Below are 16,214 nucleotides of genomic sequence, written 5' to 3'. Positions count from 1 at the left end.
GATCGAATGAGTTTTAACGTATACAGAGAATTTAATCAATTAAATTTGTGTGGTGTCACCCTCCGAAAGTAATGTTTGTGATTAATTAATCCATAAATGGTATATCCGCAACTATAACTACCTTCGTTCTATATTATAAGATTTTCTTTATTTGTCTAGATTCATGTGTATATATTTTGTATATATATCTAGATTTATTAGCACATATATAATTCTAGATAAGACCAGAAAGTCGTATGTTGTGGAATAGAACGAATACTTATTAGTTTATTCTTTAATTTTGATTGTTATAAAATTTTCTTTTAACAGAATATGCACATTTTTCAGCGATTTTAGTAATGTAGTTTAACTCTTGCCATTTGTTAGTTAGCACATGAAAAGAACACACAGAAGGGTGCTAGTTTTCTGAAATGTTTTGTTAGGTGATGTGTTTATGCAGACATGTTCACATATATTTTATCCATATACTTCACTCGCTAGTTAGTATTATATATAATTAAGGACTGCCTTATACTATTATGTTATACTTAACGATTGTATAGTTCCCACGTCATTTTCAGAGCCCGCATATCCTTTTAGATTAGTAGCAGTCTCGCGGACACTGACAGCTTCAAATAATTAATAGACCGCATATATGTATATATAATTAAGGGGGTGTTTGAGACTTAGTCCTTGTCCCATCAACACTTATTATAATAAACTAGACTATTAATAAAACACATCTATAATCTTAAACTAATTCGTGAGACAAATCTATTAAGCCTAATTAATCCATGAATAGCCTATGTGATGCTATAGTAAACATGCTCTAATTATAAATTAATTAGGCTTAAAAAAATTTGTCACGTGAATTAGCTCTCATTTCAGTAATTAGTTTTATAATTAGTCTACGTTTAATATTTATAATAAGTGGTCAAACATCCGATATAAGATGGGGCTAAAAAGTTTAGCCCATTTAAACAGCCCCCAAGACATACATGTAAACAAGCATGTCCGTTAAAACATGCATATAATTAACCATGTATTAGCTAGTAAATCTCTTCTCTAAGAGTGAATTTAATAGCAGACTATAAGGTTAAGCTGACGTAAAGGAGTGACGATAACAAAAAGTACGGTTGGCTCCTATGCTAATTAAAGGTAGCTCTACACATACTCTAATTAAGCAAAATACATTAAATGTATAATTGAGATAAAAACATAGGAGATAAAAATTAGAGCCAAACTTATAGGCTTATAGCAAATCTATTGCATGAGTTGACTCTAATATGAGCTTATAACTAATAGATTTGTTCCAAACTTAATTTAATTTAAATATTCTCGTCACAAAAATTTACGACCACATTTACATGTATACATACACCAAACCAATCTAGATGAGAACGTGGTTATAACTTGTTTTGATTCACGATAATTAGGCCTCATATTTTGGAATGTGCGGACTATAGATAAACTTTTCAAACTTTTTCCCTTCAATTTAATTACATTGCTTCAGCTTCTCGCCCACTCTCCATCCTAGGGTAATTAATCCATACGGTAATATACATTAAGCGCCCCTTTAGTCATGAATAAGTATTTATCGTTCTAGATTTCCAAATTCAATAGTATCGGAGTAATACATAACTTCTTGTATTTAGATAAAGAAATAGTTTCACATGTGTAATGTTATATATGATAGTTTTTGTTGTAACAAATCTGATGTCATTTTTTATATATATGCCCAAGACATATACACTATAAATGACTATTTAAACTAGATTTATGCTTATACTCCAGCAGAATTTATATTACATCCTCCATATTCCACCCAACTATATTTTATTAATATATATTAAATATCAATTTCTCCTGAAGCATATACTATTTAAGAAATACTATTTCATATCCATTTGGAGTAAGGAAGAAAAACTCTAAATTTTGAGTTTCTATCTCCTCATATAGACGATGGTTGCAAATGGAGGATGTGTTAGAGAAACGGTTAGATCACATTTTACCCTTCATTCTCTATTTTGCACATATGGTATGAGATAGATAAGTTGCTAGTCATACTTTAAGATATGCTATGGAACATAGAAATATTATTGTATTTTTTTATAGCAAATAATTCAGTTCCTCAAAAATTTGTGCGAGATTTGTTCAATTGAAACATGTAATAAGATTACAAGCACAATACCCTACCTTGACCCCGCGCTCTTTAATGTGGATCTTTCTCATATTTTTGCTCGGCTTTTGCGCTTTTCAAACTAATAAATTTCATCATGGCAGTCTCAATGGTAAAAACCGACACGGTTGTCATAGTATATGTATAAAAACCATTTTCACAATAGAAATGTCTTTGAGTAATAATAATTTTCTCTTTCTCTCTCGTATATTCCACCAATGGAACATGATATATATGCTCTTAGAAACTAGTTGTTTCTCCTCAATGGTGAATTTATGCTTTCTTAGTGCATTGGGTAAAGAGAAACTTGGTTTTTTCATGAGAAACCATTTCTAAGCTTTTTCCTCTCTTTTTTCATTAATTATGTTGCTATGTTATCATTTTACTTATGTGGCAAGCTATTTAATGATAATAGAAACTACCATATATATATATTAATGCATCATTGGGACTGCTCTCATGGTGCTTTCTAAAATAGTTCTTTTTACCTCTGTAGTAGCTAATTTCACCGTTTCCACTATGAAATAACTTTCACAAAAATCAGATAACTTTCATCTAAAAGTTGAAATGAACGCAGCCGCTGCCCACGTACGTAGATAGATCGATTAGACGATTACTCTAGATATATGTGGCGCATTCGCCTAATACTTGGCACCCATACTAGCCAAATGGTCAAGCCACTCAAGTGACTTAATTAAGCGCTTAATTACTGCACTTGATAAGAATGCATTTACACCTAATGAACCAATCATCACTGAACATCATTATCAAAGAAAAAAAAAGCTCTCATCATCAATGGACTTGTCAATCAACAATGAAAAATAAAGTGATTTCCACGTAAGTATATACTACCTCCGTCTCTAAATGTTTGACGCCGTTGATTTTTTAATAAACGTGTGATCTCATTTATTTTTTTTAAATATGTAAAGCTATATATATATGCATAAAAGTATATTTAATAATAAATAAAATAATATAAAAATAATTAATAATTATGTAAAATTTTTAAATAAGATAAATAATTAAACATGTATAAAAGTGGTAGATAGAAATATATCTTTTTTTTTTCTCGCGTGCATGCCGCGCAAGTGGAGCAGTAGTGGAGACGATCGAAGGGCGCCGTACGTCGTGTTCGCTCGCCGTGACAAGATCGATTGAGCTTCTCTTTCTCTCTTCCTCGTCTCGCCCTCGCCTTCCGCCTTTTTCGCCTCGGATCACAAGCTGCGACGCCGCGCGTTCATGTCGCCTCCATCCACTTGTTGTAAAGCTCGATCGACCTCGCCGCCTGTCACATCCTCTCTTTTCGGTCGTCTGATCGATCTCTGAGCGGGGTAAGCTATAAAAAAGATGTCCATGGCGAGAGACGACGACGACGTCGAGGCGGCAGCGGATGGTGGTCGTCACCGTCGTGAGCACTGGGCTGTGGCGGAGGACGGCGGCGGCGCGGGGGCTCTGGTGTGGGACTGCGGCAGCGCGCTGTACGACTCGTACGAGCTCACCTCCTTCCGCCGGCAGCTCGACGCCGCCGTGCTCTCCTGCGGCGGCGGCCGGTCGCTCTCCATGCCGCACCACCTGCCGTCGTCGGCGCAGACGCAGCAGCAGCAGCTGCCGGCGGGGAGGAGGAGGCGGAGGCGGCGCCGGATTCCGGAGATGCTCAGGAGGCTGTTCGGCAAGGTGCTGCTCCGGCTGCGGTTCCCGGCGTCGAGGGCGGCGCGGGGCGGCTGGTACGACTACGGCGCCCACGGCGACGGCCGCCCGGGGTCGCCGTGGTCCGGCGCGCTGACGTCAATCCCGGAGGAGAGCGCCAGCCCAGAGAACGGCGCGCTGCCGTCGACGTCCCCCTTGGTGGACGCCGGCGGCGAGCCGAGCGCGCTCCGGCTCCGCAAGGCGCAGTCGGAGCGCTTCGTCGGCAGCAAGACGGCGTCGTCCATGGTGCAGTTCGATGTCGTCTTGTAGCCGCTGCTGCAGCACAGCAGCAGTACACTATTTACTTGTGCAGTTTGTACAACTATTGAAAGTAGCTAGTGTTCTGTCTGATCATGTAACACTTGTAATATGTAAATAGGTAATTAGGTAAATTTAGTCATCATGGAAAGTAATTAATTAAGCTGGCTTCAGGTCTTCAAGCAGTGCAACAGTGGGGATTGAGACCTGCATTTTGTTTGGTTGTGCTCTCAAGTTTGGAAGATGGGGAATAGAAATTGAATAACGGGAGCTTTGAAATTCCGGCAGAAAATTTGCGGAAATTTAGATACTCCCTCCGGTTTTTTTGACGCCGTTTACTTTTGGATTTACGTTTGACCCTTCGTCTTATTTAAAAAATTTGTCCAAATATATAAAATTATAAATCATACTTAAAGTTAGTTTAGTAATAAATCAAATCATAATAAAATAGCCAGTAATTATATAATTTTTTCAATAAGATGAAGGGTCAAACGCAGATTAAAAAGTCAACGGCTTAAAAAAATCGGAGGGAGTATCATTCAAAAGAATTTCTCGACAACTGTAATTTTTGCCAAATTTCCATGCATGAATTAGTTATGTACTCAAAAATATTCGTTTTCCCCATGAATGATTATTCATGGCATGCACAAAAAAAATACAAAAATGTAATATGTTTATAATCACTAGGAGAATCAAAAACAAATATATAAGTTCCTGTACTTTGCTCGAGTAATTTCTTTTCTGAATTGAAATTTTGTTTGATAGGTTCGTCCAAAATGTTAGAATTCTACTATCTCATCTCCCACACATTGACCATAACCCTCCAAAAAAATGGGGATTTGGGGGGCCAATCTCTAATACATTATGTGATGATGTGAGAGCGACATAGATGGAGATGGCAGTGGCCAAATGGTTCCACATAATGCGCGCGCGGTCGTTCCACGTTGTGGCAAGGGTTAATTTGAACATAGGAGCAACTAGCTTGTGGTGGTTGGTGATGTTGCTTTCTAGTTTGACATCACCAGTGAGGTGTGCATTTGTTTCTGTGATTCCTGCTGTGATACTAATGCAGTTATATTAGTTAGGGATCCTGGTGTTGTGCTACCCTGTGACGCTGAAAAGGGACTGAGGCATGGTTCACTTCCGAAAATTTTTGGGAGAGAGGTTACATTGACACACGTACGGTCACACATTTAAAGTATTAAACATAGTCTAATTATAAAACAAATTTTGAAACCGCGAGACGAATCTTTTGAGTCTAATTAATCTGTCATTAGCACATGTTGGTTATTGTAGCACTTATGGTTAATCATGTACTAATTAGGCTCAAAAGATTCGTCTCATGATTTTCTCTATAACTGTATAATTAGTTTTAATGTTTATTTATATTTAATGCTTTATTTTGATATCCAAAGATTCGATGTGATGTTTTTAGAAAAAAATTTGAAAACTAAACAAGGTCTAATTGAGAACAAGGTCTGATTGAGGTTGGTACCATAGCACATCCTATGGTTATTGTCATCGATATATTTGAATTTGGTTCTGCTCCATGATTAAAGATGTTTTACTGAGGCGGTTTGACAAAGAGGCCCAATAAAAAAAACTTTCAAGTAAGCTAGCTTATGTTGTTGGAATTTTCGTATGAGCTGTTCATAAGAGAGATAATTCTTAAGAAAATCTCGAGTAAAATAGGAATAATTTTGAATTAAAAGTTTGAAACTGATTGATTTAATAAGTATTATCGTAAATAGTGACACAAATAATTACATTTTAATATAATATTTCAAATAACATGAATGCTTATATTTGTACACGGAGGAAGTATCCATCAATTTTTGTTGGTATGTATAGACAATTTTGACATACAGTAAGATGGTAAGATGGCGTTGTGTAGAGTCTACTGTCCACCGTGGGTTGGGCCGGCGGCCCACGCAAGTGAGGCATGATATTCAGCCCATTTCGCCTCTTCAGTCTACTCTCCTCTCCAGCTCTGAGGCTCATCTCCTCCCCTTTATCTCGCCGGCGCCGCCGTCCGCCGCCGGAGGAGACAGCCGGATTCCGCTACCTTCGCCCGTGGCACGCGCCGAGGCCCGAGCCGCAGACCTCGGATAATCATCCCCTGAAGCGGAATGGCGAGCCAGGAGAAGCCCACCCAGCCGCCGCCACACCCACCGGCGCCGGAGGCTGTGGCTCGTGTGCGCGGGCTTGGAGGGCGCCCTCCGGGCGGCGGCGCAGGGTACCCTAACCCGCCGGACGCGGCGATCCCCGACGCGGCGACGCTGCGGGAGCAGTGGCGCTTCGCGGTCCGCCAGTACAGCAAGTGGTACTCCCACGCGTGGGGCACCGCCATCCTCGCCGGCGCCGCCTTCTTCGGAATCGGGTGGCTCGTCAAGGGATCCAATCCCCTCCCGTCCCGCGCCGAGCCCCACGCCCCCAGCGCCAAGGAGGAGGGGTGACTGGTGAGAGCCCCCCAATCCTTGCCTTCAGTTGTTGATTTCTTGATCTGCTTCTAGATACTAGAATTGAATGGATGTTTGATAGAGAAACTATATATATTAATATATGATTCTTGTGAGCTAGTTTCGATAAGATTGGAGTGGCAAAGGGAACAGTTTGGGCATTTTGTTTGTGTGAATTTTTGTGTGTTTAGATGGGTGATGGATTCTATAGGTAAGTGGGGATGCTAGTTTGTGCACACTTGCAAGTTGATTGACAAAAGGATGCTATGCAACAGATGGTGTTATGCAAAGATATTGGCCATACTAGTGCTTTGTGCAACTCATGCCCATTTAGATGGTGCACTGCGCAAGTCTTTCGAATATGTTTTTGTGACCTGGATATAGTACAGCAAAATATGGTCCTTGCTTAGACTGTCTTAGGTCTTTTATGTGCTTAAATTTGCCAGAGGAGTGTGGGCATGTTATTACAATCTTAATGTTGCTTATTGTAAGAGGGATAGTTAGGTAATGCTTACAAAATATGCTTTTATTTGTGACATAACGTTACATGTTGGTTTAAGATTTATAAGAGTATACGTTAAGTTAGAGCGGAGGCTATTTTTTTCTTGAGCATTTTTGGATGAATAGGATATGCGTTGGAAATCTGCACCATCTCCATCATTTCACTTTTTGAACTAAACAAGGATGATACAAAGGCTGAGTGAAAGTATGATTCTTAGATTAAATTGTTGTATTCAAGTTTAGACAACGATATTTTTTAATGTATGGAACTATTAACTGCTAGAATGGTCCTCACCAAATTTATTTTGCTCTGTTTCTTTTCCATTGTTACTTACTATTAGATTTGGTTTGAAAAGCTTTCAATATATTGATTAATCATTTCTTATATGAAAAGTTGAAATCTGGTTTTTATCTTCCAAAAACTTCATATTGGAAATGCCAATATTGAATTTTGAGTACCATCTAAGAAGATGGATGACTAAAGAAACATTGGTCCTCTTGCATGAAGTTACTGCCAGTTGCTTCGGATTCCTCTAATTAATATAGAACCAGTTCAGGGACTTGTTCTGTTAAGTTACTCTTCTTTTATAAAGTTTCTACCAATTGCTTCAGATTCCTTTAATTAACAATATAACAGGTTCAGGACATTGTTCTGTTAAGTTATTAACCAAATTTATCTGCATTGATTAAGGTTTTGTCTAGAATGGGTAATTGGCTTGTCACAATCACGCATAACTGGGATCTGTTTTTAACTTTGGCAAATTCCTTGATTTCAGTAGTTTTGTTTAAACGTTTTCGGTATTTGGTAAACTTGTGACCAACTGACCATCTTAAATTCTACTTAATTAAACGCTTATGGTTTTTGTGTTCAAATCCTTCTTCTAGGATTTTTTATGGACAAAATACCACCACTACTACTGTAAGAAATGCTAATTTGTACTCATATACTGTTAGTTGTGTGTAGAGTTAGCAAGAGCAAACAATATCTTAAATTCTACTTAATTGAATGCTTATGCCTTTTTGTCATGTCATTTTATTGTTCATATGTGTCAATAATAATGTCTTCAACAATGTTTTCTTGTTTGTAGGTTGAAATCATACATGACAAAACATGTACAGATAACACATTTTTTTCAGTGCAACTTACAACACGATGCCACTTCTAATGTTCTCTTGTTTATTGAGCTTTCTTTTGATAAAAGGTATATATCAGAAAGTCCTTGCTTCTGACGAGTGCAAATTTAAAATGGGCCGTGATGGGTAAAGAGAAGCTTGAGCAAGCAAGAAGTGGAATTCTGCATGCTGCTAAATGCACACGTACACTTGAGTGCTGGACATTGCTCACTTTGTCTCATGTTCCTCCTATGTTGTATAGGAGTATTTGGTAAAGTCTGCAAAATAAGGGAACATGACCTTAGTGTTTTGAGTGAAGCTTTGGAGTATCCTGTAATTATGGACCAGATGCTGCTGAAATGTTATGAATTGTTGCCGGCCAATTAAATTATCTCTATCTCTGGTATTTATCATTCTTGGATCGAATTTATTCGATGCCGCGTACGGGGCATAATGCACTAGTGCAGTCTGTAGTGCAGTTTGTATCTGTATCTGTTCGAAAGATCTGTTCATGACGGCATAGCATGTTGCACGCAATATCAGGGCACACACCTTAGCACCGAGGTGGCAATGGCAAGGAGCTCTAGCTTACCACGTTGACACCTGCTCTCCACATACACCACATCGGCACCAGCTCTCCACGTAGGCATGGACCGTGCCCTGGGAAAGCGCCTTGTACACTACAGATTGCATGGGGTGCTCTAGCAAAAAGAGGAGAGAACAAGCCTTTTTGTCAGAGAAAGCAGCACCGGCCAGAACTCACCGTGTGGAACGCTGCCACGCCGTCCCCGAGAGCCACCGCCTGAGCGCCGTCCGTCCCCGCTGATATCCGCCGCCTCGACGCTGTCGCCCGCGAGCTCCGTCCTGACGCGGTCGCCGGTGAGCTTTGCCCCGACGCGCGCCACCGCCCAAATCCACCACCCGTCGAGGCTGACCCGTCACCGACCTCGCCCGCCCGCCACCATCAAATCTGCCGCGGGACGTGCCGGCGCTGAGCTCTGCCGCTCAACGTCGGCCGCCACCGCCGAGCTCCGTCGCTCAACATCGGCCGCCACCGCCGAGGTCGCCCGCCGCTGGGACGCGCCACCGCCGCCAGTGGCTAAGAGAGAGCGGAGATAGAGAGAGAGGAGAGATCGAGAGAAAGAGGGGAGAGATGGAGAGGAGACAGCCGGGAGCCAGGGAAAAGTAAATACAAAAGTTTTGGTGCGGCCCATATGCAGTAGTGTGTATTGTGGAGTATGTATCCTATCTGTGGCTTGTTCCTATGTGGCATCTCTTTTTTACGTGACACTCATCGGCTGCTCGTACTGTGTATGCCCTCGGGCTTTTTCAGAAGATTCCAGTTCACTCTGCACGAGCATGTATGTGCTTGTTTTTGCGCATGAGCTTCGATTGTAGATGTCGTCCAATTTGCTATATATGGCATGGGCTGAATTTTCTTCGTCCAATTTAATTTACCATTATTTACGTCAGAAGCAACTCAATACGATATTTCTAAATCATTCTCTTCTTTTAGATTCATTATTCAATTTCTCAAGTTCTGTCCAAACTGAAAACAGAAGCTAAGTAGCTGAAACACTCATGCTTCATATATTTTACTCTGTCAACTAAGGTATCTCCAGTTATACAACACAAGTTGATAACTGATACTTACATACCTGCAAATTCCTCTTTAACAGCAGATATGTGAGGCAATCAGACAGGCTACAAAAGAGACCCATACTTGCTTACCTCCGGTATATCTCGCCTCCTGGAAATTCTTCATTTCGTGCCAAGAAAGAAAGGCACTTGATTATGCTTACAAGTTTACCTATGTATGACCATAAGGTCTGAATCAACACGTTTTTTTGTCAAAACTTGGATGATTCGGTTGCATGCCAGTGGAGTTTTCAGTTCATCTCTAACATCTCCATGATTATATCATTCCATGCATCGATAGGACCGGGTAGGCACCAGTGCAGGCAGTCGTTCTGAACTTTGCTGGTCGTCCCCTTATCGAAAGGATGATATGTCCTGTAAGGTCCAGAGTGGCCGTCAGGCCTTAGCAGCGAGAGCTCAAATGTGTCAAGCAGCTTCAGACGCCCAGCATTGTTGGACCTGTCATGCGCCGCTGCCTTGGCAAACTCTTCTCTCTCAATCCTCCACATCTTCTTGTCCGATTCTCTATCGCCAGCTTCCCCCGGCTTGAATGGAACAGTCCTCTTGCAAGTCCCACCACTGGACCACTCGCCGTTCTCGAAATGTGACGGTGACCATGTTCTGTAGAAGACCACTGGCTTGTGAGGTGAGGATGTGATGAACTGAAAAGCTTTTCTGAGTGACTTGCGGAAGGCGTACTCAAAGGTCAGTTCCGCTATGTTCTTGTTCTTGCAATAGTGGCAGCCAGTCAAAACTCCATCCTCCCAGTAGACTGCGGTTTTCGGGAACCATTGCCCTGTTGATATCACGACATAGTCAAAGCTGTTCCATTGCCTTGTCCAGTTTGAGTCAAGTATGTCAAGGTGCAGTTGGAGCTCAGAAGTTGATCTTCCATCATCATCTTCAAATATTTCAGCTTCGACCAGGAACGGTGCCCAGATAAGAGATACTGTGATGTTGTGTGAAGCGAAGTGCCACCGCCTTGATTTGAATGTCCTGTCATGGTAGACCTGAGTAGGCTCTTCAACCTGAATCAGGTTACAAAATGATTTATTCTCTTGAATTTCGGGTTTGTTAACAAATGCTATTACTACATACTCAAGTAAGCACAACTGATAGCACATTAGCATCTACAAAATACAGTAGTAGCATGACCTAGAGAAATCTGCATGTGTACAAAGGCAACACTAGCATCAGAAATTAATGTTTACTTTTTAGTATAAAAAATTAACACATTGGACTGTCTCGGTGTTCACAAAAAAATTCACCTCCATGTCAAGGAATTTGCAGGCAGAAATGCAAAGCCAAGGATTGGATTACAGATGACAAATCTGCTGTTTTGTAGATTAGTCTCTTACCATCAGAAATGAGAGAACGGATGCTCATCCTTTTTACAACAGCATGATTCTTCTCCATATACTGTCTCCCCTTCTTTAAGTAGTTTGCTTTAGTTCGTTACACATAATTATAAAACCTTTGCAACAAGGAGGCAATTAACCCATAATCCCCGCTAAACCACTATGCATAAATTAAGAAAATTATATCGCTGGCAAAGATGATATTGTCTTTCAATCATAGCTGGAGAAAACAATAAATCAGGCAGATACACACAACAGCTAGCACCTGATTATGTTCAAAGTAATACAAACGACTTTATAAACTCTGGTATAATAAATTCTCAAGAATACAGTGATGGATATGGACTGCCAAACTTGAAAGAACAAAACAAATACTTCACATAATTAACAGGTATATTTGATGAAAATATGACTGATCAAGATCATCACTAAAACATTGGGCAAGCACTGGCTACTAAGATAACACTAAGTCAAATGATGAAATGCTCCTTAATTTTAATTACTGGTAGCCAACAAGGTTCACTGTAAATTTGGCCTTCAGGGATATGCTAAATACTAGTACTTAAGTAGATAGAAAATAGATGTGTGTAGTATTAGAACTACACAAGTGTGCATGTTTTGCTAGTATTTCAGTACACATTAGTTACCTTAGTGAAGTACTAAAAGATTTTTTAGATAAGTGAAGTATTACTTCCGGAGATGACAAAACCTCTTTTTTCTGAAGTATATAGTATGAAGACTTAATCACATAAACCACGGAATACCTTAGCAAGAAGGCAAAGCAACGATTGGACATGGTTTCGGAGGATTGAATCACCAATAAGTGCCCAATGTTTTCCCCGCATGGCCTCCAAAAACTTCTCGCCCTCAAACCGCGGCACATCGCAGCCATATGGCTTCCATCTCCAATAAAGATAACCACTGTCAGGCCTCCCATTTGTCATACAGTTCTGCGGCATCTCGATGAAGCGGCAGCTGCCATTGGTGTAAGATGGGCCTAGTGAATCAGGGACCCATTCACCATGGGAAAGATCACAACTCCCTGTATTTCTCAGAAAATGCATGCTCATTAAATTACAGAGGGAACAATGTTAAAAGTAAGTGTAACTAGAAAGTATGGAACAAATTGAGGTTACACGCAAAGATGCCCTTTTAACAGATAAAAAGGGAAAAGCATCCATGGCTCTAGATCCCATACCGACACTTCCACGGGGGATTTAACCACATAAGGTTTGTTTGTTTAACTAAACTAATGAAAGTGATCAGTCAAGCCCTTACACCTGGAGTCATTAGTCATCTCATCCTCCCAAAAGCATGCAGTTATTAGCATTGTGCCATTGGAGACTACTGTTGAAGCATGCACCCTGGGGTCAGACACCACACAAATAATGATCGAAAGAATCAAGACGAGATCACAGACCTCGCACCTGAACAATATACTATATCGGAAGTAATCAACTATGGTGCAGCGTTAAGAACATGATAAGCAGAGAGGAAATGCTTGATCTTCTTACCCGAAGAAGAAAAGATTTACTCTTCTTTTTATTGGTAAATAAGCATTTCTACATTTCTTCCCCCTGATTAACTTTAACCGAGAATCAAGTGTTCTCTCCATCTTCAAGTTCCATCAATGGAAAATTATCAGGAACCAAAAAAAAAAAACATTTCTTCACCTCTCCAAAAACAACAACTTTTTTTCAGGTTGCGAATCCCCTTAATTCGATGAAAAAAAAGACCAAATTTGCTAAAAAAAAAAGATCAATAAATGTGAAAACCGTACTAGTACTCCACTCCACTATTACTACAGCTGTGTTACTACCTTGAGCTCAAAATTAAACAAACAGAAAAGAATAAAAACAAGAACAAGAAGAAGAAACAAAGCGGCTAAAGGAGGGAGAGCAAGCATGAGCATTGATCCCAAGAAGCGGTCACGTACGTACCGTCGGAAGCCACCTCCCCCTCCGGCGCGGCGGTGGCGGTGGCGGTGTCCGACAGGAGGTACGCGGAGGGGCCGACGAGCAGCCGCAGGGCGAGGCCGACGAGGAGCACGCACAGCAGCAGCTTCAGGGCGGCCAGCCCGCCTCCGCCCGCCGCCGCCGCCGCCTTCCTCTGAGACGCCGGCGTCTGATCACCCATCCCCAGCCCCATCCCGCAATTAGCGCTCGCTGTCGCTGGTTTGTTTACCTCACCCGCAGTAGTAGCCCACGGTGGAGATCGAGCAGCAGCGGAACGGGTTGGTTGCTGCTCTCTCCTCTCTCGTTCGATCTTCTTGTGGTGGTTTGGTGGCCGTCGGCGGCGGAGGAAGGGGCAAAAACGGGAAGAGGTGGAGGTGGCGCCGGGGGAAGAGGTTAGGAAGCAGGTGCTTTCTGTGTGAGCCACCTCAATTTCAGATTAAAAAATTTCAGATAAAATAGTTTAATTCTTTTTTTTTCACTGAAAATCCTTTCAACCGAAAAAGCCTTCAGAGTTCCAAGAGTAATATTCTCGTGTATTAGACTATACCCATATAATTAAAAGATAAATTGCACAAGTGTACAAACTATATATATAAAAACTGGTTTTAAAGGAACTATTGCTTTTTTTTATGAGGTTGATAGGTGTTTTTGCGTAAGGAGGAATGACGAGGAGGATGGACGACTTCACTTTTAAATACTAAAGATAGATTAAAAGATTTGATCATAATTTTTAATTTTTAAAAGCTTGCACCGTATCTTTTCACTTTTGCCTATGTTTATAAACTAAAATTTTAATTTTTAATCTTAGACTTAGGGTTGATTTTAAGGTTTTTTTATTGAAATTTATTTTTTAATCTTGGTTTTTAATCTCTAAGAATACATATAAAAATTTTATTCACAAATAATTTTTTATTTCAAAATATGCAATTTGGATTATTTTCATGAAATAGTATTGCAATTAAAGTTCAATACGTAAGTGAATGTGCATATTGCTGTATCCGTACAGTTTTAACCAACGTACGGTCGAGCCGAGAGTGACAATTAAAGTTCGACGAAATCATCCATATTCCGCCTTCTCATTTAAGAAACAGAGATGACCAATACGTATTGCTAAATTGATGGCCAAAACGTAACAGGACTGCTACAATCGTGTCATCATTTTTTTTCAAATAAAACTAGTTAAATATTCTACAAGCTATATCCACAATAAACTCATATTTACATTATATACTTTTTTAAATTGCAAATATTGTATGGCAATTCATCTTAGAGCCTATAGCTTTTGAAAAAAAAAGAATCACGGACACATCGACAAATAAAACAAAACTAAAACAAAAGTCAAAAAGAAAAAAGAGTGAAAAGAAACATGCAAACAAACCTGTGCATACATATTGGACGCTAGCAAGACACAATAAAAGGAGCGAACAAGTCCAATGGTTACAGGGCTTTAATAGTATTTAAGGTCCTGGTTTTAACGTTTTGTTACAATGAATATTCTAAGATTTTAACGACTTTATGCTTTTAGAGATAAGATTCGTTTTCCGCTGATCAGGTTTCGGAGATACTAGAGAATAGGGTTTGCGTGCTGTTATAAATTCGGTTTCCGGAGTTGCCTTTTCGGCGCCGAATAGAGATGGCTCCAAAACGTGGGTGGAAGAAAGAACGGTGGGTTCATGTCCTACGTGGCCCGGATGGGTGCCACGTGTCGGCTGGCGCGGGAAACATGTTGGCTGTATAGCTGTACGTGCCTGTGATCACCGATCAGCGCGTGTCCTCTGCTGCACTGTACGAAGTCTGCGCTCAATCTCTCATCACCCTACAGGCCATGTCATTTTGTCCGGGCACGAATTACTTTTACTACTTCCAAAAAAAACATGTTCAAGGTTTGACCTGACCGTCTGTCCTATTTAAAAAATTTATTAAAAAATTAAAAAAATTAGTCGTACGTAAAGTACTATTTATTTATACTTTATGATACAGTAATAATAAAAATATTAATTATAAAAAAACTTTTAAATAAGACGAAGAGTCAAAAATTCTATCAAAAACACAAAAAATCGTTTATTTTAGGACGGAGGTTGTACTTATTCTACGTACCAGTGAATATGATAACTTATCGTAAGCTGGCTAAATGCTATGATAGCGATGAGATGAGAGAAAAGAGAAGCGAACTGTAAGTTTATAGCTGACTCGGACACAAGAACCAAAAAAATTATATGAGAGATAAAGTGAGCTATGTATTAATAATAAAGAGCTAACTACTATAGTAATAGGCTGAAAGAAGTCTATAAGAACACTTACGACCGACTTGTTAGCTATATTATTAGTCTTGCTCTACTGCATTCATCATTATTTAAATCGTACGTCTAAAATCATCTCCATAAGATTGGATGGTTAGAACTGGCTTCACCTCTATTTACATGGATTTTCTATAAATCAATGATTTTCCAAATTATGATTATCTTAACAATTATAGAGTTTTTATATATTAAAAAATGTATTTCCAATTAGAAACACTTTTTATATACTCCCTCCATATTTTTTATATTACTCTGTTGACTTTTATGTTTAAATTTAACTATTCATCTTATTAAAAAAATATATAATTATTAATTATACGTTATAATTTGATTCATTATCATGGGAACTTTAAGTGTGACTTATAATTTTACATATTTCGATAAAATTTTTGAATAAGACGAATAGTCAAATATAAACATAATAGTAACGGTGTCAGATAAAAATATGAAGGAAGTATTAGACTTTATATAAGATAAACATAAAAAAATTTAATCATAAATATCTGCAAATATGCAATCTATATGTTTAGAATCAAAGTTCAATCACATATTTTAATCATGCCGCTAGAACACCGACAGTAAAACAATTACGATGAAGTTCGTGATCAATGCCACATGACATCTGCACTAAACCATATCACAGCTGCACTAAACATAAAATCGATAAAGGCACTACACCACTATTATTCGATATTCAAATAGTCAAATTACTAACAATAATATCAGATATAAATCTCTGATAAAATAGAAATAAGTATGTAATGTTCTAACAATATTTTGTTAACAAC

General features: G+C 39.4%; 2 protein-coding genes across 2 annotated transcripts; one reads left to right on the top strand and one right to left on the bottom strand.

The window, feature by feature from the left end:
• Nucleotides 1-3,236: 3,236 nt before the first annotated feature.
• On the top strand, nucleotides 3,237-4,383 carry LOC102722688. The gene has a single exon (XM_006656951.3). It carries the CDS (start codon nucleotides 3,506-3,508, stop codon nucleotides 4,112-4,114), a length of 609 nt encoding a protein of 202 aa, XP_006657014.3. The 5' UTR covers nucleotides 3,237-3,505; the 3' UTR covers nucleotides 4,115-4,383.
• Nucleotides 4,384-10,005: 5,622 nt separating this feature from the next.
• Nucleotides 10,006-13,500, bottom strand: LOC102722132 (protein trichome birefringence-like 24). Its single transcript, XM_006656949.3, has 3 exons — nucleotides 13,112-13,500; nucleotides 11,936-12,213; nucleotides 10,006-10,841 (listed from the first exon to the last, which is right to left on the bottom strand). The coding sequence occupies exons 1-3, from the start codon at nucleotides 13,317-13,319 to the stop codon at nucleotides 10,065-10,067; spliced, it is 1,263 nt and encodes a 420-aa protein (XP_006657012.2). The 5' UTR covers nucleotides 13,320-13,500; the 3' UTR covers nucleotides 10,006-10,064.
• Between the last annotated feature and the right edge of the window lie 2,714 nt (nucleotides 13,501-16,214).

The sequence above is a fragment of the Oryza brachyantha genome, chromosome 6 (genome assembly GCF_000231095.2).
Source record: "Oryza brachyantha chromosome 6, ObraRS2, whole genome shotgun sequence".
NCBI classification, from domain to species: Eukaryota; Viridiplantae; Streptophyta; class Magnoliopsida; order Poales; family Poaceae; genus Oryza; species Oryza brachyantha.
This window is presented reverse-complemented; position numbering and strand designations above follow the sequence as displayed.

Coding starts and splice junctions, on each gene's coding strand:
- LOC102722688 (XM_006656951.3), top strand. CDS start 3,506: ATGTCCATGGCGAGAGACGACGACGACGTCGAGGCGGCAGCGGATGGT.
- LOC102722132 (XM_006656949.3), bottom strand. CDS start 13,319: ATGGGGCTGGGGATGGGTGATCAGACGCCGGCGTCTCAGAGGAAGGCG. Junction 12,214..13,111: donor GGGGGAGGTGGCTTCCGACG/GTACGTACGTGA, acceptor TGAGAAATACAG/GGAGTTGTGATCTTTCCCAT. Junction 10,842..11,935: donor TGCTTTGCCTTCTTGCTAAG/GTATTCCGTGGT, acceptor AACCTGATTCAG/GTTGAAGAGCCTACTCAGGT.